The sequence below is a fragment of the Neltuma alba genome, unplaced genomic scaffold (assembly GCF_004799145.2).
Source record: "Neltuma alba isolate B1F8T4 unplaced genomic scaffold, ASM479914v2 tig00012206_pilon, whole genome shotgun sequence".
In the NCBI taxonomy this organism is placed as follows: Eukaryota; Viridiplantae; Streptophyta; class Magnoliopsida; order Fabales; family Fabaceae; genus Neltuma; species Neltuma alba.
Window position 1 is genome coordinate 384,023 of NW_021636742.1, and position 24,074 is coordinate 408,096.

At 33.9% G+C, this 24,074-nt stretch overlaps 1 protein-coding gene across 1 annotated transcript; it reads right to left on the bottom strand.

The window, feature by feature from the left end:
* Positions 1–16,455: 16,455 nt before the first annotated feature.
* On the bottom strand, positions 16,456–17,878 carry LOC114724962 (uncharacterized). The gene is made up of 4 exons (XM_028911428.1): positions 17,710–17,878; positions 17,302–17,532; positions 17,020–17,168; positions 16,456–16,917 (listed from the first exon to the last, which is right to left on the bottom strand). The coding sequence occupies exons 1-4, from the start codon at positions 17,876–17,878 to the stop codon at positions 16,456–16,458; spliced, it is 1,011 nt and encodes a 336-aa protein (XP_028767261.1).
* Between the last annotated feature and the right edge of the window lie 6,196 nt (positions 17,879–24,074).

A 24,074-nucleotide genomic window follows, 5' to 3' on the forward strand; every position in this document is an offset into this window, starting at 1 on the left:
CTCAAATTTTGTACATTATCTCCATCAAAGATGCTGTTCTTCTTCCCACTCACAATCTCCAGTATTAGCACATTGAAGCTAAAGACATCTGATTTAATTGAAAATTGGCCATACATTACATACTCTAGAGTCATATGCCTATAACCACAGTGTGTCATCGATATCAACAACTTTAATTAAAAATGAGCTGTTCTTCTTATCTTATTAATGATCTCCAAGTTTCTTTCTTATTGACAACTTGTTTGACATCTAGCTACTATACTTACAAGATTCCAACAATTCCACTAGTGTTATTTTAAGTTTGATCAAAAAAAATTTTTTGTCATGCCACTGCCAGCAAAAAGGCTTTTAACGGCAGTTATTGAGGGTTTTTCACGACAGTTTTGGAGGTGAAGTGGATACAGTCGACGTTGAAAGGTAAATAAAACAAGCACCATGAAAAATTGACTTTCTACAACAGTTTTGTAAAAAACTACCATAGAAAACCGCTATGGAAAGTTGCGGTTTAGTTAATAACCGCTGTGGCAAATTATTTTAATGGCAGTTATTCAAATAACCGTTGCTAAAAATTTAATTTTTTTATAATACTGTGTGAATTTCTTTCGACCTCCCTGCAGTTTACAACTCCAAATAAATCTAAGCAGTGTAAAATATGCAGAACAATTTCAAGATGAGCATATGAACAAATAATCAACAAACTAGTTAATATATACATCCAACAAGCATTGAAATTTTGCACAAAGCTTAAAGTAGAGAAGCAAAGTACAAGGGAATATGTTTCTTCAAAGAATAGTAACAAGTGAATTCTGTCTGCATAATAGAACTAAGAAACATGTATAGGGGGGAAACTAAGAGAAAAACTATAGCAATGAATTTTTTGAGGAATAACCTAACTATTTCTCTAACTTTCAAAATTCTGTAGCAATGTTATTGACAAGTGTCCCTCATCAAGTTGATTTCATCCATGTGATATGAGGCAGCATTTTGAAATACCTGTAAATAAAAAATAACATAGTCAACTTCACCAAAAATGTGAAAAGAATTGAAGAATTATATGCAATATAACTTATCTTTACCTCGTCTAATTTCTCAGTCACCCCTATTTCAATGATGTCATTTATGTAGCGGATGACATAATATTCGCATTCAACACTCCCTTGTTGACAACAGTACTAACAAAATGGAATATAAAATTGAATATTAGACTTTGATTATAAACATTCACTTTAATTATTGAAAAAGATTTAAAAGTATATATTTAGCTTAAAACAACATGCTTTTGGGAGAAGCCATATTGGTAGTTGTTTATTTTGCTTTTTTGCCACAACATTGAAACTATGAAAAACCCATCAATAATTAAAAAAAAATGATATTAGAGCATGTTTTTATAAACTTCACATGTAATAAATATATAAACATAAATTAACGTGTCGATGACATCTCTGGTTCTTCGGATGGACTTCCACAAAGGGAATCAAACTAGTAGACTTTGTTATAAAAAAGGACACAAACAATTAGGGTCTAAAAATAACTGCAAAATACAAACCATGTTAATTATAATCTTATACATACAACTTGTGTATCTCAAATACGATAATATACTTACCCTTCCTTATAACGTGCAAAATATATTTGTTTTCTCGTCTGAGACATTGTGGTTATCAGGTATATTGACCTCACCTGAACTACTCTGCAAATGACTTATTATGTTCATTAGCTAGTTGCATATTGTTCTTTCTTAGATTCAAGTTCTTCGGCATATTCTTGTGAGTATTCAAGTAAGCCAAAACTTCATCCGTGTTGTTTAAAATGTATAGATGTGCCTGCATTACAATTTCTCTTGACATAGACCTCACTATAACACCCCGTGTTCCCTTGCTTCTCCCTTAATCATGTCGAGATTGAGGAAGTCCAACTGCCTTTACACTATCAAGATATGCGTTACAAAACTCAATTGCCTCATCAGCTACATAACTCTTAACAATTGATGTCTTAGGCCGATAAAGATTCTTAGAGTACCCTTTTAGGATTTTCATATATCTCTCAAATGGGTACATCCGCCTCAAACATACAGGGCCACAATTTCTTATCTCTCACACAAGATGAGCTATCAAGTGGACCATAATGTCAAAAAAATGATAGAGGAAAGTGTATTTTCAATTAGGAAAGGATCACATAACCTTTACAAAGCCTTGTAATAATACTTGTCACATCGGTTTTCATAATGCCTCAAATAGCAAGTGGAAGTAATTGTTGCATCAACATGTGACAATCATGAGACTTCATCCCCGTTATCTTCAAATCTTGCATTGAAATAAATTTGCTCAAATTAGAAGAATAACTGTATGGCACTTTAATGCTATTGACAAAATCATAGAAACTTCTTTTCTCCTCTTTTGATAATGTGTGTGCAACTGGATGTAAATAAGCCCTCTTACCATCTCTATCTTGTGGATGGAGTTTTCTTATTCTAAGTCTTGCATTGATTCTATCCTTAGTCTTTCCACTTATATGTAAAAGTGTACCAACAAGGCTCTCACACACATTCTTCTCCACATGCATCACATTTAGACCATGCCTCACATCAAGACTTTGTCAATATGGAAGATTGAAAAAGATAGATCTTTTTTTTCTCCCACATATTCCTCTCACCAACAGTCTTCTTCTTCTTTTTACCGAACACCGCATTAATTCCCTTTACCCATTGATAAACTTATTCTCCAGTTAATAGTATTGGAGCCATTTTATATTCTTGTGAGCCGTTAAATGCCTTCTTTGGCCTAAGGTAAGGGTGGCACTGACTAAGAAACCTTCTATGACTAAGGTAGACCGTCTTCCTGCCATGTTTAAATTGCATGTAATGGGTGCCTTCTTTGCATATCAAACATGTTTTATACCTCTGAACATTGTATCCTGACAAATTTTCATATGTCAGAAAGTCATTTATCGTGGTAAAGTCATGGCATGTAAATTAAAAGTCTATTGCTTATATGCATCAAACATATCAACACTTTCCTCCCATAATTTCTTCGGGTCCTCAATCAAAGGTGCCAAATACATATCGATATCATTTTTTGGTTGTTTTGGCCCCGAGATCATCAAAGATAGTATGATATACTTGCTTTTTATATATAACCAAGGAGGCAAGTTGTAAATTATAAGGAGCATCGGCCAAGCACTGTGTGTGCTACTCAGATTACCATATGGATTAATTCTGTCCATATAAAGCCCTAACTGAAGGTTTCTTGCCTTGCTACCGAATTGAGAAAATTTTTGATCTATTGTTTTCCATTGAGGAGAATCTGCTGGGTGACAAAACTTTCCAACACATATTTTCTCATCGACATGCCATCTCAAGTTCTTTGCTTCTGTGACATTAGCAAATAGATGCTTAAATCGTGATATTATTGGAAGATACCACGGAACCTTCAAAGGAGAACCTTTGGTCATCTCATTATAATCACCATCATCTTTCTTAACTTTGCATCTTGAAGTCCCACATTTAAGGCACTTATTCAACCCTTCATACTCATTTCTGAATAATTTACAATCATTAGGGCATGCATATATCCTCTCATATTTCAAACCCATCATACACAAAATTTTCTTTGCCTTGCACATTCGTTTTGGAAGTGAATTCCCTTTTAGAAGAATATCACTCAGCAGTTCAAGCAATTTTGTGAAACTAGCATCAGTCTAACCATTTCTTGCCTTCAAGTTCATCAATTTCAACATGATTGTCAACCTTGTGTAATCATCTTTACACTATAGATATAAAGGCATCTTCGCATCACTACATAAAGTTTCAAAAGTGGGAGAGAACTGTGTAGAGGATTCAGACCTTATGTCACAAAACATATCCAAAATTCTATCACCAAAGTCTTCATTCACAACCTTCTCCTTTTCAGACAGTGTAGTCTTTCTAATATCTCCATACCATATCCAGTTTGTATACCATAAATTTATCCTATCATAAATAAGATGCTCTTTTATCTCAGAAATACTCCGCCAACTATTGTTTAAGCATTTGACACAAGGACAGAAGTATAATCTATCTCTTTTAGTAGGGGCATTTCTCTGAGCAAACTCAAGAAACCTTTCAACCACATCCTCATATTCTTTGTTAATTCTCTTAGCTTTCATCCAACTACGATCTATTGTTCTATAGAGTCAATGAACATAGTTGTTAAGCTCAATTCTAACTCCTTAATTCAAATATTGAAATAATAAAATAATTAAATATTAAATTAAAATTGACTAACACTTAATTACAAATTAAAGGGAATGTCTCTTTTTTAAAAATAAAAAATTTGATAGAAATTCCCCTTAAATATATAACAAAGAGAAAATTAGAGTGAAGGACCAAGAAAAAATTATATTTATTATAAAGAATCTTAAAAATTGTAATTATTTAAAAGGACCATAAATAAACAATTAAATATGCAAACACCAAATTAGAAACAAAACGCACTCAAAATTTTAAAATCAGATTACTTTTAAAAATTGTAATTACTTTTAAAAATTAGATTAAGTAATTTCTTAAAAATTGTTATATATAGTGAATGAAAGAAAATATTGATAAAAATATAAAATCAAACAAACATAAATAAGTTTTGTAAAACAATTAAACAAAAATTATTTTAACCAAAAATAAAACTATTCTTGATGACATATTTCACCATGCATAAAGTTCTATAAAAAGATTAAATTAATTAAATATAATTTCTCTTCAAACACTTGTTTCTAATTTAAATTTATAGAAAAAATAAACATAGATTTGTATATAAAATTTAAATTTTTGTAAAAATAAATTAAAACACATATATATTTAAAGAAGTAAATTTTTGTAAAAATATTATTCCCTTTAAGACCTCCATTCTAATTTTTTTTATAACAAATCCCAAATTATTTAAAAAATAACCAAATCAATCAATCAATCAACTAAACCAACTTAACAATATAATAAACAAATTAAAGATAGGATAAATTTGAAAAAAAAAATATAACAAATAAAACAAAAATAAAAATTTAATTTCAAACCAATTCAATGAATAAAGATTCTTAAAGCTAAAATTTTTGAATGTAAAACTGGAATACAAATGATATCCATTTGCAGTGAAATTTTAAGCAACACTTTATCATCAATCAAAGTTCATAACAAAAAAAAATTCACAAAACACTAAACAAATTATTTATTATTAAATTCTCAAGTTTATTACAAAAAAATTACCAAAAATTCAAAATAAATATAAAAAAATTATTAAAAAAAATCAAAAAATTTAAAACTAATCAACTTCAAACATTTAAACATGTTTCTAATACCGTATATAAGAAGAAATTGAGGTTTTCTCATACCAAATGCCACCAATCAATACTTCAAACACATAAAAAATGTAAAATCAACAATGCAAGCCAACCACAATGTAAAACTAACAAACACATTTGAAATACAACAGATTTTTATTGTCAAAACATCTAAGAAACCAAGAAAAATTGAAAAGAATGAAAGAAGAGGATACTCACTCAGTAGAGACGATTCAAATGTGAGAAGATGGGCGTTCAAATGGCAGTGGACGGTAGCAAGACACCGCAAGCTAAATGGAGGAGTTTAAACGGTGGGAAAGGGGGGGAATGGCCGGTAATGGAAGTTTGTTGCTGGTGGGATAGAGGAGGACTATGGTGCACTGATACGAAACTATGAAAATGAGTAAAACTGGACCCCATCACGGTTTATTTTAAAACTTTCCATGGCGGTTATTAAGAAAACCACCATGGAAAGTATTTTTAATGTCCAAAGCGGTTTTCTTAATAACTGCCGCGAAAAATCAATCGTCAAGCTACTTATTTACAAAAATGCCACCACCTTTTTTGCCATAGTGTTTTTCTTCTTAATCGTCGTTATTTTGTGATGTTAAATGTTATTTTTCTAGTAATGTGCCAAAATTAGATATCTTGAGATTCAACTCTTCATCTAAAAGAATATTACTTGCTTTGAGAATTCTCATGAAGATAAAGAAGGCCACAATCCACATCTACAATAATTTTGCGATGCAACATCCAATTTAGTTGAGCACCGCAGTATGGATTTACAATTTTATGTTGACATGATGTTAGAATTGGTAAATAAAAATTTGTTGTGAAATCAAAATCAACATGATATCTTGTCCTACGACAAACAACTTACAAGTTTGTGTCTTTAATGTCTCTTGCCCTTTAAATCAGAACTAGCATTTGATCTTTTACAGATTATTCACCTAAACTTTAATGAGAGAGAGATCATAAAGAGCACAAATTAATTATGCTAAAGCACTTATAACCCACCAAATAACTTGTAGTTAAGACTTTTATTAGAAAGAAATTCATATATGAGTAGTTTTTCTCCTCTTTCCAAACAGAAGACAAGGAGTCTAACCAAATTGCGGTGTTGTAGCTCGGCCACCAACATTACTTCATTTTTAAATTCTATGTCTGCTTGTGCAGAATTTATGGATAACCTCTAATGATTCCTCTGTCGTTAAAGCACTCAATTAAACTAGGTCCTAATTAATTTGTAGTTTAGGATCAACCTAGGTCATTACTTCCAAGGAGCAAGTTATGGGTTTTTTTAGGTAAAAATTTAGGTGATGAAAAATGTAATAAAATGGACCTAAACTAAAATGCAAAATTTTAATTCTAAATGCAAGATGCAAATGTCCTAAAATCTATATGAAAATTAAATTAAACTAAATGAATGCAATGCAATTTTTGGGGGGCTGTTTTTTAAGAAGGAAAATAAAAATGATGAATAAAGGAAATTAATCAGAAAGCAAAGAGAATTAGCAAGTAAAAATTCAGAAATTTCTCTTCAGGTCTGGTAGATGGGACAATTAGGATTTGCATGAATTTAATCTTCATAACCTTAATCAGTTAATTAGACCAAAGGGAGGTGATAAGGTAGTGGAATTAATAAACTTAATTACCTACTTGAAATAAAGGAAACCCTCAACTTCAAAAACCCTTAAACCATTAGAGAACTCATAACAGTGTGAGGTTAATTAATTAAGCTTATTAAAACCAATGAAAATAATTCAAATTAATTATGAAAATTATGTTTGAAATTATCCAATTAAACAATCAGATAATCAACCAACTTAATTAAACAATTAAGAGGCAAAAGAACTCAAATTTTGCAATTCAAACGACACTGGTAATTAAATTTATAATGAAAACTCAATTATAAATTCAATTAACAATGCAAAGGTTCTAAACATAAATTCCAACAAGTATCTCTGCACAAATAAGATCCAAATATCAATCCAATCCAAGAATAAAAATAACAATCTAGAACTAAATTATCTCAACAAAAATACAACTTAAAATTATTTAAAACTAAATAATTTCAAGTCCTTGAATTAAAAAGATAAATGGAACATCACTTCCTTGTGGTCTTTAAGTCTTAGCCCAAGGCTCAAGCCTCTTCCATGCTCCCCCCAAGTTGTCTCCCAAGCAAGCTTAAGCTGCCATCAAAATGTCCCCTCCTCTAAAGTTGTTAGATGCCATAGCCATGAATGACGAGGTGTGAATGGGAATTTGGCTATGTAGTGAGAAAGGAGAGGAAATTGATTGAAATTGTTAGGTGAATATGGAATGGAATCAATGAAATATGAGAGAGGGCGTGAGGCTAGAGGAATATTGTTGAAGGAGGGGATTTGACGTTAAAATTGTATGAATGCAGAAGGAAAAGTGATGCTAGGCGTGTCTGAAGGGATTATTTTGATGGGAGAAAAGGAAATTTTTATGGATCTAAAGTTTAAGCCCATTAGTAATTAATTGGCCCACTTGATATTAGCCATTGGATTGTGCTTAAATCCCAAGAAACAATCTTGCACCGTTGGATTTCTAGTATGCTTTCTTGACCTACAAGAATTTAAGTGCATCCATTAATGTAGATTATATCCAAATATAAAAAATATATATCAAAAATTAAATATTAAATCTGCACAAAAATTAGGCAAGAAAGTGCAAAAATTTCTAAAAATAATCTTTCTAAAAATATGAGACTTGTTTCTAAAGAAATAGGAAAAATTACTTCCAAGTCAAAAAAAGGAAATCACAAAATATTTATATTTTTAATCCAAAATCTCAATTTTTCTGCAAAATCCAAAAATCAACCAATTAATCTAATTATGCATAAAAATCCAATTAAACTCAAAATTATCACTTGAATCCTGAATTACTATGGGATAAAATATATAAAAATTGGGCTTTATCGATTCCCCCACACTTAGCCTTTGCACTCTGGGGCAAAGCAAATGAAGACCAAAGAGCAATAAGAAAAACAAAAGAAAATTAAACAAAAGTGAATGTTCTAATCACAAGCAAAAGGTAAGTCAAAGCATTTAATATCTCTCTTATCCAAGTAATCTTCTCATGAGTCAAGAAAACAAACATCATGGCAATTTGGTTGACAAAGGGGAATCTAAGTTTGAAATCCCTCACCAAGGTTAATGTGTATGTCACTCATCACTCAAAAGTGTATTGGCTTATGTTTGCACTCAAAACCATCCTATCCAATTCTCTTTCCATAGGCTTGACAAGAGTCTAAATTCTCCACTAATCATAAAGCAATTACTAGCATAAATCAAAAGGACTTTTATTAGGTTGTAATAGGGCTAAAGTAAAGAAAGAAAGGATAGAGTGTTTGGGAAAACAAAGGTGAACATCTTAGGAAATGAAGAGAATCAATGAAAAAGTATAATGGAATGCAAGAAACTAAATTAAATTTGAATTGGGTCATTCTTCTTCTTCTTTTTTTTAACTTTCTCAGGCCGTTATATATATGCTCTTTTGATGCGAACCCTCATATTAGTGATATAAAGGCCTGGTTACTCAAGCATGGATAACTCATTGGCACTAAGATGCTACTAGCACGCTTATAGCCCTTACTGGCTGTTTGGCGCGACGATCGATATTGGTGACACTCCAATAAAATGTGTTATTTACCTCCCTCATTTATGTCTGTTCTGTAAAACAGAGGAGAAATATATAGTCTTCATGTCTGTTTACACGAAACTGACGTGAATGTCTATTTAATAAGAATAGACATGATTTCACATCTGTTTAATAAAAACAGACATGAGTTCACGTTTGTTTAGAGAAAACAGACGTGAAGCCACATCTATTCATCACAAATAGACGTGAACTCATGTTTATTTTTTTAAACAGACGTCACTTCATGTCTGTTTTTAGAGAAACAGATGTGAAGTGGCTTATTTTTTAAAAAAATTTTGCACTCATCAGCTTCATATCCATCACCAGCCAGCAGCTAGCGCACGTGAACTTTGATTTTTCGCTCTCTCCTTCTCATTTTTGTCTTCTACTTGTAGCAGCTGTGAGCTACTCTGAAACTCTCCCTCTCATTTTAGCTCTCTCAAGGTCATTATTCTGCAGCTAGCCCTCCTTCCATTGCCGTCATTCTGCATCAGCTGCCATTTTCGTGTTGCATCAGCTGCGATCGCCGTCGTTCGCTCAAGGCTGAAGCAGTGAAGTTCACATGTACAGCAGCTCACTATGCTCCTCCTCTCTTCAGGCCCGTGATACTCTCTGATTTGAAGGCAAGCTAGAACAGTTTTGACCTGCAGTGAAGATAAGTTCATTCAATGGTTGTGTTGTGGGTTTAATATGTTGTACGTCGGTTTGTGTGACTTGAGGAATTTTGAGTTGGTTTCTAAGATTTTTGTTTAAACTTTTATTGAAGAATTGTGTTTAGATAGTTTTAAATTTGTATATATTGATTGGGTAGAAAATTTAGAGGTTTCAAGCCTTGTTAATACTTGTTAGAAAAATAATGCATATAAGGTGTTTGTCAAAATGCCTAAGAGAGATTGCATTTAGATAGTTTTCTATATGTATTGAATTTAGATTAAGGATTGGGTATACATTAAATTATTAATGAAAAAGCATTTAGATAGGTTGAAATTTGTTTACATTGATTGGGTAATGGATTTGAAGTTTGAAATCCTTATTAACTAACTTGTTTGAAAATTAATACATAAAAAGTGTTTGTCAAAATGTCTAAACGAGAATTTTTCTATATGTATTGAATTAGAATGTTGATTACATTCAAGAGGAAGCTTTAAAAATTGGATGTTTATTAATTGGATAATGGATTTGAAGATTAAAAAGATTGTTATGCATTAACTAGTTGTCAATAGAAAGCTTTGTTCTCATAATCTTTGGATTTTTGTTATGTTATATGTAAAATTTCCACTACTTGTAAAAGTAATTTTTATGTCTTTTTAAATTTTAGGAATTGGCATGATGATAGAGTTATTATGAGATGTTTTATGTTGTAATTGGAATGAATCGGATTCAATTGATATCATTAGTTTTGAATTTGGATTCAATCTCGGACGTGTTAGAGGAGAAGGGAGGACAATTGGTCTTGCCCAATATTTTGGACAAACTTCATGAGCTTCTCTACAAAGTCAACCCACTGATGAGATGATAGCTAAACTTCGAGACCAAGTTCATAATGAGCTCTAATCTGAGCTAGAGGTCAAGATTGAGGCCTAGTTACGCTAGTCACTTCGACAAGAGCTTATGGTTGAGCTTCGTGATGAGATGAAATGTATGGTCTCTAGCATGCAAATTGGGACATTTCAACAACAATGCACACCCCAGGTTTGTAATCAATTTCACTTAAATAGATATTGAGTTTTACTAATGTTTTTCTTATTTAATTTAATACTTGCATTTCTCTCATTTAGGATTCCCCCGTCTTTCTTAACACTAAAGACAGTTGTAATCCACTGGGGGTATTGGGAGAGCATGATCCTAGTAGTCCCATGCTAGACTTTGGACAACCTTGTTGTCTCGTTTATAGGTCCCAAGGATGCGTGTTGTTGCTGACGCTCTCCTCTACAATCAAGGGAACACCATCCATCACCAACAAATTCAAGAGGACCAAGTAAGTGTTATAGTTACGACTGTTCGAGAGGGAGAGACAAGTACAGATCTGCCATTTCCGACTGCTGAAGTTGTGAAGTTAGGTCAGGCAATTGGAACTTTCATTCTTTGGCCTAGACACCTTATTGATGAGGAGATAATACCTGTGATGGTTAGAAAATGTCATGCTATATTGTGTGAATTTTTTTAACATAATACTTATAATACTTGTTATGTTTATTTGATGTTTCATTAGGACCAGAAAGATGTTAATAGATATCCCTGCTTGGCACAATTATATGAGGAATATAAAACAATTAACAAGCTCAACATAAAAATGCCTGTAGGGATTGTGGGTGAAGAAAAATCATATTTCTTTGGACTTGACAACAAAGATATCAGGCAGTTCTTATCTTTGAAGGAGTTGGACATAGCATGGGTTCAATTAGCAATCATGAAAGTTTATTTTTTCATTTCTAACTTAAACTTCTAATTTCTTACTTTGCACATACTAATAATTATCTTATTTCAATTCAATGATAGCTTCTTCCATAACAAATGCATGTCATCAATGGAGAAGAGAAATTTGTATGGATATTTATGCCCTATAAGTGTCTAGAAGAATAACAACCCACTAGATATGAGAATCAGATATGTGGGCAATACGATTGGAGACACTAAATTACCTTGTTATTTGGTACCAATTATTGAAGGGCAAGGAGCTTAATTATATTTATTTATACATACTTAAATTGCTAAGAATTATTGTGATATCCAATAATGTATAAGTCTTACTCTATGATGTAGTTGTCATTGGAGTTTGTGTGTTTCTTGTCCTATCAACAATGTCATCTACTAGTTTGATCCCTTGGATTATCGTCCAAGCACTGAGATGAGGGGCGTTTTCAACACGTAAGTAGCTTAATGTAGATCGATAATTTTGTTTTCACTATAAATTATTTAACTTGTGCTTTCATTTGCTTATAGGGCTCTAAAGACTTATTATATAACCGGTGGGAGGTGTTCTAACAAAAATGGCCCAACAACTTGGGTCTATCCCAACATGAGTACTTTGAATTGAAGTTCTTTCATTGATGGCAGTTATTTTATATATGAATTTGGATTATCATTTCCATGTGATTTGTAGTGTGCTAAGCAATGATGGTCAACAGAGTGCGGATATTACATTATCCGTTATATGTTTGAAATTACTGAGAGTAGATGTACTACAAAATTTGATGAGGTAAGTAAATATAATTTTAGTTTTGTAATAGTTGAAATTTTAAATTGAATTGTTACTTATTTTATTTTGTTCATTTGTCAATTTACAGATTTTTGATAATGACTGCTCATATACTATTGATGATATTGACTTCATCCGAGACCTTTTGGCATAGCAACTACTTCAAAAATGGTGGTCTAAGGATTGATCAAGTTTATGTTTAGAGATAATAGGTTATCAATTTTGACTTTTGCAATTTGTTCTTCTTTTTTGACTAGTTAGTTAATATGTCAATATATTGATGAAGTTATGATGTTGATATGTCTTGGCTGAAAATATTGACTGGTTCATACTATTTCAACTTGCTAGAAAGTAGCTATTATAGCTATAGGGGAAGTGGTATATACGAAGTGAATTTTTTTTTTTAAAAAGAGCACATTCACGTCTGTTTTACGAAATAGAAGTAAAAAAAAATCATATTTTTAACCTCTGTTTTACACTAAAACAGACGTGAGTTTATGTCTGTTTTTGAAGAAACAGAAGTAAAAAAAAGTGATTTTTTACTTCTGTTTAAAACAGATGTAAATAATACCATTATTCTCTTCTGTTCGAAACAGAAGTAAAAAGGGGGTACTTTTTATGTCCCTTCTTTTCATGTCTCCCGCAAAATAGAAGTAAAAAGTCATGCAAAATAGAAGTAAAAGGCCTTTATTGTAGTAGTGTGATGAAGATCTTCGGTTACTAAGCACAACTTAAACTAGAGGAGCGGAATCTTATTACATATTCTTTTTTTTCTCTCTTGTTTTTTTTTTCAAAATTGACCCAAACCATGACTCTAATGTGTTCTTCCATCCCAAGCACATGTAATTTAGTACTCTTCAACTCTTAAGACATTCAGAAAAAGTAGGATTTTTTTTTTTGGGCTATGGGTTAAGGGGGAAAAAATGATGAAGGCTCAAAAGGGGTTAAGTGAAGGATAAATGCATGAAAAGGGTAGGTTTTTTGCTTATCTGGCTAGAAAAATGGAAATGAATGCCTTTATCATCTTTATGAATGCAAATGCACAAACATGGTCTCAAACAAGATTCAAGTCAAGTTCTAGATTGAGGAAAGAGATAGGAGTATACACACATGAAAAGAAGAAATGCATCATGCTCAAAACCTCACTAGGTACATGATTACTAGCTTAAATTCACCTAAGTCAAATCCATTGCCACTTAGTTTATCCACTCAAGACATGATCAATCACTTTTCAAATTAAGAATGCATCGTACTTGAATCACTTCAAATTTGCAATCTTCACACTCAAAACAAAACAAAACAAAACACCTTTTTTTCCAGCTTTTTTTAAAGAGGAAAACTAAAACAAAAGTAAAAACACACCAAAAAAGAAAAAAAAATAAAAGAATGAAATCCCTCCCCCATATTTAAACAATGCATTATCCTCAATGCATAACACATAGGGCAAATCACAAAAATAAGTGGTATCCAGCACAGCCCAGCTTAATAATATGACAATGCAAAGCAAAAAGAGTGAAGGGAAGGAATACAACCGGGGCTACGTGGCATCTCGTAGTGTGATAATCTCTACGTCTTGGGTGGAGAATCCCTCGTAGTAAGGCTTCAAGTGATGACCATTGACTGTGAAGCATCTTCTTGTTAGCTCTCTCTTAATCTCTATATCTCCATAGGGAAAAATATTAGTGACAATGAAAGGTCCCTCCCATCTAGAACGGAGCTTACCAGGCATGAGTTTAAGTCTAGAGACATAAAGTAGAACTTTTTATCTCACGTGAAACTCCCTTCTCAAGATGAGCTTATCATGGATAGCCTTAGTTCTGTCCTCGTAGATCCGAGCATTCTCATATGCTTCTCTCTTAAGCTCTTCAAGTTCTTGCAATTGTAACTTTCTTTCAGCACTAGCACTAGCAAGATCAAGATTGCAGCTTTTGATGGCCCAATATGCCTTGTGCTCCACCTCTACTGGTAGATAACAAGCCTTACTAAAGACAATCCGATATGGAGACATGCCAATCAGGCTTTTATATTCTATATGATATGCCCAGAGTGCATCATCCAACCTCTTGCTCCAATCCTTTCTGTTAGGTTGCATTGTCTTTTCAAGAATGAGCTTAATTTCTTTGTTCGAGAGTTCCACTTGACCATTTGTCTGAGGGTGGTATGGAGTAGCCATCTTATACATCACACCATACTTGATAAGTAAGCTCTGCATACTTCGGTTGCAAAAATGAGTACCTTGATTGCTAATGATAGCTCTTGGGATTCCAAACCTGCAGAAAATGTGAGACCTAACAAAAGAAACCACTACAGAAGAGTCGTTAGTACGAGTGGGGATTGCCTCAACCCACCTAGAGACATAATCCATAGCAAACAAAATGTAAACATAACCAAATAAAGTAGGAAAAGGCCCCATGAAATCAATATCCCAAACATCAAAAACTTCACAGAACAATAGAGGTTGTTGAGGCATCTCATGCTTCCTAGAGATATTGCCAACAAATTGGCACCTAGAGCACTTCTTACAAAACTCGTGGGCATCATGGAATAAAGTAGGCGAGAATAACCCACTTTCCAAAACCTTCCTAGCAGTACGCCTAGCACTAAAGTGCCCTCTACAAGCAAGGGTGTGGCAAAACATCAAGATAGATTCAAATTCACTATTAGGAATGCATCGCCTCATAACCTGGTCATTGCAAATGTGCCACAAGTAGGGATCATCCCATATATAGAACCTAGCATCACTCTTAAACTTGTTTAATTGATGCTTATTTATATCAGTTGGTAGAACAGATGCAGTCAGATAATTAGCAATGTCAGCATATTACAGAACAGTCATATCAACTCCACAAAGTCTATTATCAGGAAAATCATCTAAGGGTAAAGAAGATGTTACCACAGGAGCCTCAATCCTACTTAAGTGATAAGCTACCATGTTCTCTGTATCGCTCTTATCACGGATCTCTATATCAAACTTCTGTATCAGCATTACCCATCTAATCAAGTGGAGTTTGGAGTCTAGCTTCTTGAACAAGTACTTGATAGCTGAATTATTTGTAAAGACAGTTACTTTTGTGTGGAGGATGTAGGAACAAAATTTTTCAAGCCCAAACATAATTGTAAACAGCTCTTTCTCTGTGGTTGTGTAATTAGCCAAGGTGGCATCTAGTGTCCTTGATGCATATGTTATGATATGTTGTTGCTTTTCTATTCTCTGAGCAAGAACTGCACCCAATGCATAATCAAAAGCATCACACAAGAGCTCAAAGGGAAGGCTCCAATTAGGTGCCTGAATGATAGGAGGTGTAGTGAGTCGCTTTTTCAACTCATCCCAAGCATACCTGCAAGCATCATAAAAAACAAAGCCCACATCTTTCTACGGCAAATGAGACAATGCTAATGCAATTTTACTAAAGTCCTGAATGAATCGCCTGTAAAATCCAACATGTCCAAGAAAAGAGCGCACATCTTTCACATAAGAGGGATATGGAAGAGTTGAAATAATATCAATTTCGGCTTTGTCAACCTCAATACCATCACGTGAAATAACATGTCCTAAAACAATGCCTTTTTTAACCATAAAATGACATTTCTCAAAATTCAGCACAAAATTATATTCAATGCATCTTTCCAAAACCCTATCTAAACTAGCTAAGCATGCATCAAAAGAATCACCATAGATAGTAAAATCATCCATAAATACTTTCATGCAATGCTCAAGAAAATCAGAAAATATAGAGACCATGTAACGCTGAAAACTACCAGGTGTATTACATAATCCAAATGGCATGCGTCTATATGTAAAGGTTCCAAATGGACATGTGAATGTGGTCTTATCCCGATCCTCAGGTGCAATAGAAATTTGAAAATATCCCGAAAAACCATCCAAAAAACAATAATGGGAAGTACCAGCCAATCTTTCAAGTATTTGATCTATAAAGGGAAAGGGGTAATGATCTTTTCTGGTCACAGAATTCAACTTCCTATAATCAATACATACCCTCCAACTATTATGGACTCTAGTTACAACAAGCTCACCTTTATCATTATGAATAATAGTAATACAAGTCTTTTTCGGAACTACCTGAACCGGACTAACCTACTCGCTATCAGAAATGGGATAGATTATACCTGCAGAAAGAAGTTTAGAAACCTCTTTCTTTACCACATTAAGAATCAATGGGTTGAGTCGCCTCTGTAGCTGATGCACAGCTTTGGCACTATCCTCTAACAAAATCCGGTGCATGCACATATTAGGGCTAATTCTAAGAATATCTACAAGAGTCCATCTAATAGCTCTCATCCTTTAGCACCTCTAGGAGGTGAATTTCTTTATCAATAGCTATGTCGTTAGCTACAATCACTGGCAATGTCTCATCTTTCCCCAAATAGGCATATTTCAACGAATCAGGAAGTGGCTTTAGCTCTAAAGAGGGAGCTTCCTCAGTTGAAGGTATGAGGGGTTTTAAATCAATGTTAGTCAAACTAGAAACCTGCACTGAAGACTCACAAGCAGAAGAGTAGACTTTCCTAACTTGGGGATCATTAGTAGGAACAGTAATAGCAAAAGAATTAGGTAATACACCACAATTCACAAAAGAAGTGCTATCAGTGGCACTCATGTCAGAAGTAACATCAGGGTCAAAATCAAAGACCTCTATATTAGGAACATGATCAATGTAAGCTAATAGCTCATAATCAAGTAATGAAGATGAATTCGTTGCATCTATAGCATCAATCACACTAAGTAACTGAGAAAGCCCTTATGAATCAATAGAAGTACTAGATGAGGAATAACTGAAAGTGCTAAGTCTATGGACAGGTATAGAAGAATCAATACTAGAGTGTGTAACAATCTCAATGAAATTAGTGAAAACATCAATATCAGCAATATCTATACCAGTAAAAGTATCACAACTACCAATTCCAGAACATGAACAGGAGATAGAATCATCTAAGTCAACAATATCACATGATCTACTTATCATACTATCTCTAAAATCTATGAAAGCATCATTAGTAATAATGTCAACAAAACTAACATCAATCTTACCACAACTATCAGGTGGATGTCTCATAGAGTCAAGCACATCAAATCTAATAGATTTTACCGACAAATTCCATAGTAAGAGTACCAGCATGCACATCTATCACATCCTTGGCAGTCTTAAGAAATAGCCTACCCAAAATCAAAGATGAATGTCCCTTTTGCCTAAATCTAGCATCATCCATATCAAGAACATAGAAGTCTACAGGAAATATGAGATCTTTTACCTTCACTAAGACATCCTCCAAGACTCCTTCTGGAACTACACAGCGTTTGTCAGCAAGGGAAGCAATTAGATTTGTAGGCTTAAGATCCACACCTTGAAGTTAATTAAAAAATGATTTTGGCATGACATTGATGGCTGCTCCTAGATCTGTCAAGGCATCTAAAAACTCAATGTTACCAATGGTGCAAGGTATGAGGCCAGGATCCTTGCACTTTACTCACATTGGCCTCTTATAAAGAGAAGAGACTACTTCCCCTCAGTCAACCTTACCGTCATGCTTAAATATTCTCTTGGTGGTACACAAATCCTTCAAAAACTTCGCATACTTAGGCACTTGTGCAACTAGATCAACTAATGGAATATTGATCACCACTTTTTTGAAGATATCATAAACCTCTTTAAACATCTCAGATTCTTTCTTTTTCCTTTCAGCCCTCATCACGCCTGTAGGAAAAGGTAAGACTTGCTCGCTTACTTTCTTCCCTTCCCCATTTTTTTCTTGTTCTTTTTGCTATGCCACATGTGGTTTTGATAAAGTGGACTCATCATGTGATATGGAAGCAGGGGAAGAATCTTTAATGATAGCTTCCTCATCCTTTGAAGCATAGCTAGTAATGGGATCTGTGAAGGTAATTGAATTTTTGCTTCTGAGAGATATAGCATTAACTCCACCAATGTTAGGATTCAGCCGGGTGCCAATATTAGGGTTAACTACTACTTGAGATGGTAGCTTCCTTGAGCCTTGACTTTGCATGTTACTAAGTGCATTAGATAACTGCCCAATCTGAGTTTGAAGATTCTGAATCTCTTGGCTATGTTGCAAATCCTTTTGTTCAAACTTATTAATCAGGATTTTCATCATGCCTTCTAACTTTGAACTCTCATGTTAATTTGGCACGGTTTGCCTAACTTGTTGGAACATTTTAACACTAGAAGAGTTTACACCGTGATTGAACTGTGATTGTTGAGGCTGGCCACTTCCATATTTAAGATTTGGATGGTCACGCCATCCAGAACTGTATGTATTTGAGTAAGGATCATATTTCTGGCCCCCTTGTGTCATAGGCTTACTGTGGTATATTGCATTACATGAGTCAACTCCATCATTTAGGTAAGGGCAAGAGTCAGTAGTGTGAGTAGCTAGAAAGCAAATAGAGCAAAGTGGCCCAATTAGAGCTATAGAGTCAACTTGTAGGGTGAAAGGGGAAGAAGATCCCACAGATGGAGCCATATTCTGGGAGTTTTTCATCTGAAATACAACTATTTTCTCCATAGCAGATGCTAACTTATCAATTTTGCTCTCAAGGCGAGACTGAGAATAAGATGAATGCAATCCAACTTCATTTACTCTAACTTGCTACCTAGTACCAAATTGTTGGGTATTTTCAACTTTTTTTTTCAATCAATCTCCAAGCAGCTTCAACAGTCAAGTCAAGAAGAGCACCTCCAGCAGCGGAATCTAGTAAATCTCTCTCAAGAGGCAAGAGCCCTTCATGAAAATATTAAATCAACAATGTATCTGAAATTTTGGTAGTGAGGGCAACTAGATAACAATGATTTAAAGCGCTCATAATACTCATATAAGGATTTCCCAGACATTTGTTGGCAACCACAAATATCCTTCTTGATGGAGGATGTACGAGATGCTGGGAAATGCTTTTCCCAAAATAACTTTTTTAGCAGGTCCTATGAAGTAATGAATCCAGGAGGTAACCGAAGAAGACAATTCTTTGCAGAACTTTCCAAAGAAAGTGGGAAGGCACGCATCTTAATCTGATCCTCAGACACACCAGTAGGCTTCATAGCAATACAGATCATATGAAAAGTCTTCAAGTGATTGTATGGATCCTCACTTGCAAGACCATTAAATTTTGGGAGTAAGTGAATCAATCCAGACTTTAACTCAAAATCAGTGTTAATATCAGGATAATTAATGCACCAATTTTGAAAAAGCAAATCAGGTGAAACCAATTCCTTGATAGTCCTAGTAGGGGTAGCCATGCTATTGTCAGAATCAGAAGAGTCAGAAGAGTTAGAGGAATCAGCAATTAACTTAACAGAAGAATCACTTCCTATAAGATTACTAGCTTGAGCTCTCTATCTTTGATAAAAAGTCCTCTTAATCTCAGGTCAAATTCAAGCAATTCTTTACTAGAGGATCTAGTCATGCACTAAGATGTTATCACAAATCAAAGTGAAATGAAAAAGAAAAAAAATGCACAAAAAAAAACGCAGAGAAAATATGCAAAATCACCTAGAACTCAAACCTAAGGTCTAACCATTGCTCCCTGGCAACAGCGCCAAAATTGATGATACCTCTGTCGTTAAAGCACTCAATTAAACTAGGTCCTAATTAATTTGTAATTTAGGATTAACCTAGGTCATTACTTTCAAGGAGCAAGTTATGGGTTTCTTTAGGTAAAAATTTAGGTGATGAAAAATGTAATAAAATAGACCTAAACTAAAATGCAAAATTTTAATTCTAAATGCAAGATGCAAATGTCCTAAAATCTATATGAAAATTAAATTAACCTAAATGAATGTAATGCAATTTTTGGGGGGTGTTTTTTTAGAAGGAAAATAAAAATGATGAATAAAGGAAATTAATCAGAAAGCAAAGAGAATTAGCAAGTAAAAATTCAGAAATTTCTCTTCAGGTCCGGTAGATAGGACAACTCAGGATTTGCATGAATTTAACCTTCATAACCTTAATCAGTTAATTACACCAAAGGGAGGTGATAAGAGAGTGGAATTAATAAACTTAATTACCTACTTGAAATAAAGGAAACCCTCAACTTCAAAAACACTAAAACCATTAGAGAACTCATAACAGTGTAAGGTTGGTTAATTAAACTTATTAAAACCAATGAAAATAATTCAAATTAATTCTAGAAATTATGTTTGAAATTATCTAATTAAATGATCAGATAATCAACCAACTTAATCAAACAATTAAGAGGCAAAAGAACCCAAATTTTACAATTTGAACCACACTGATAATTAAATTTATAATGAAAACTCAATTATAAATTCAATTAACAATGCAAAGGTTCTAAACATAAATTCCAACAAGTATCTCAGCACAAATAAGATCCAAATATCAATCCAATCCAAGAATAAAAATGACAATCTAGAACTAAATTGTCTCAACAAAAATACAACTTAAAATTATTTAAAACTAAATAATTTCAAGTCCTTGAATTAAAAAGTAAATGGAACATCACTTCCCTGTGGTCTTCAAGTGTTAGCCCAAGGCTCCAGCTTCTTCCATGCTCTTCCTAAGTTGTCTCCCAAGCAAGCTTAAGCTGCCATCAAAATGTTCCCTCCTCCAAAGTTGTTAGATGCCATAGCCATGAATGATGAGGTGTAAATGGGAATTTGACCGTGTAGTGAGAAAGGAGAGGAAATTATTGAAATTGTTAGGTGAATATGGAATGGAATCAATGAAATATGAGAGAGGGCATGCGGCTAGAGGAATATTGTTGAAGGAGGGGATTTGACATTAAAATTATATGAATACAGAAGGAAAAGTGATGCTAGGCGTGTCTAGAGGGATTATTTTGATGGGAGAAAAGAAAATTTTTATGGATCCAAAGCTCAAGCCCATTAGTAATTAATTGGCCCATTTGATATTAGCCATTGGATTATGTTTAAATCCCAAGAAATAATCTTGCACCATTGGATTTCCTATATGCTTTCTTGACCTATAAGAATTTCAGTGCATCCATTAATGTAGATTATATCCAAATATAAAAATATATATATCAAAAATTAAATATTAGATATGCACAAAAATTAAGCAAGAAAGTGCAAAACTTTCTAAAAATAATCTTTCTAAAAATATGAGACTTGTTGCGAAAGAAATAAGAAAAATTACTTCCAAGTCAAAAAAAAGGAAATCACAAAATATTTATATTTTTAATCCAAAATCTCAATTTTTCTGCAAAATCCAAAAATCAACCAATTAATCCAATTATGCATAAAAATCCAATTAAGCTTAAAATTATCACTTAAATTCTGAATTAATGTGGGATAAAACATATAAAAATTGGGCTTTATCAACCTTTTCACAGCAACTTCTTCTCCATTATAGAGCTTACCCTGCAATTATCAAAGCTGGAAGTTATATATCTTAATATACATGATTTTATTATCTAAAAATGAAAATTCTAAGTGCATACATATTAACAATTGATGAGACCAACCAATTGATTAATAGCTGTTGATGTGGAGTTCATAGGAGGAGGAGAAGGCGGTGATTATGGTGACGAATCCTCAGGAAGGGAATTGTAGAAATAGGTGTTCTCATACCTAATATTGTAGTTGGGTTTGATAACCCTACCACCGATCTTAGACGACCAACAACTTGGAACTTCTGAAATAGCTAATGTCAAGCAGTTTGAGCAATCTTACTGAGATAGATCAAAAGTGCACTGAGAAAAAGAAAAAGAAAGTAAAGAAATAAAACTGAGATGAATTTGTGATGATCTATTCATTGAGAGAGCTACAATATATATCATATATACATTAAGATAATCTCGCGATACTATTGTTGCATGATTACAATGTGATATATATCATATAATGTCCTATAATTCTAATTTGAACCAGTCTTGATATCACGTGTTGTTATGCATGCGAGTTTTATTATATTGGGCCAAGAGAGATAGATCTAGTGATTTGCTAATAGCCGCCCTCAAGCGAGAGGGTCCCAAACATACCCTGAGCTTGTTACGTAGATAGACAAACTGAGTGCGACCGAGAGGTTTAGTGAGCAGGTCAATTATCTGTTCATGAGTAGGAACATAGTGTATAGAAAGTTGATAAGCAAGCCCTTGATCTCACACAAAGTGAATATCAATCTCAATATGCTTTGTACGAGAGCGGTAAACAGGTTCTCAATGAGTGCCGCAACACTTACATTATCACAATATATGATCAGAGTTTGTTTAAGTGGGAACTTCAACTCTGTTAAAAGGGACTCAAGTCAAGCAATCTCAGCTGCAAAATTTGCCAATGCTCGATATTTTGACTCTATGCTTGATCGAGAAATGATGCTTTGCTTCTTGGATGACTATGAGACAAGGGATCCTCCAATGTATACACAATACCCAGTCATAGACAGTCTATCACTTGGGCAGGCAGCCCAATTTGTATCGAGTATGACGCAAGGTCAAGGTGCTTTGATCTTCTCAACCATAACCCATGCAAAACAGTACCTTTGATGTAACGTAAAATCCACTTTATAGCTTGCTAATGTGCTATAGTGGGACTGCTAAGAAATTAGCTAAGATGGTTAATAGTGTAAGAGATGTCAGGGTGTGTGTTTGTCAAGTATTCCAAGGCTCCAATACCACTTTGAAACTTAGTTGGGTCTGTAAGATGTTCTCCTTCAGCTACTGGAAGTAGCTTTCTAGTAACCATTGGCGTCTTCCACGGTGTAGAGAGCATGTTGAATTTCTTGAGAATGTCTGTTGCATATTTTGCTTAACTAAGGTGCAGTTTGTTTGAGTCTCTCTGTATCTCAAGACCCAAGAAGTAATGAGCATCACCCAAGTCCTTTAGACTAAAAATTGCATGAAATCTTGATGTAAACTCATATAGGTGAGAGAGATTGTTGCCGGTAATCAAAATATCATCAACATATATAAGAGTAATAATGATATAGTCTGAATGCCATAGAATGAAAAGAGATTATCACTCTTAGTGTTGTAGAAACCCCACTGGAGCAACACATTATGAAGTTGTTCGAAACAAGCTCTTGGAGCTTGCTTGGGCCCATACAATGCCTTTTTTAGTTTATAAACATGGTTTGGTTTTGTGGGATCAAAAAATCCTTTCGGCTGAGCCATGTAAACATCCTATGTAATCCAACCATTAAGAAAGGCGTTATTAATATCTAATTGCTTGATTGGCCAGTTAAAAGAAACAGCAATAGATAGAACAAGTCTGCTGGTTGTGATTTTAGCAACAGGACTGAAGGTAGCTCCAACGTTCACACCAGCGTCTTGTTGGAATCCCTTTGCAACAAGTCTTGCCTTTCGTTTGTTAAGAGACCCATTAGCATTATATTTATTCTTGAAAACCCAAGTTCCCAAGTTCCATTTTGAATGACAGCATCATAATCAATTTTCATAGCCTCATACCATTGTGGGATCTACAAAGCATCAGAAGCTTTAGTAGGTTCATCATTTTCTACTAAGGAGTGTGAAAGGACACCAATAAACGGATATTTAGGCTTGAAAACTCCACTTTTTGAACGTGTGACCATTTGATGGCCAGTATGTTGTTCAGTAGATTGAGGAAAGACAAGGATGACTGAGGAGATGACATAAATTCACTGCTTGGGAGAGAATCATCAGTATTCGATTGAGAGAATGTGGTCTCTGCCTGTGGTGTAGGTGGGTCTACAATGTTAGCCCAAGAGAGTGATTTGGTGTATATAACTCGTTATTAGAAGCATGATGGATGGGTTGTGAGTGTTGAAGACTTGTTGGGAAAGTTGAAATTGAAAAGGTTTGAACTTCAGTAGGCTGAGTGTGATAAAGGAATCCATCCTTGAAAGGGAAGTCCTTTTCATTAAATACCACATGCTGAGAAATAAAGATTTTTCCTGTTGTAGAGAGGTACTTAAA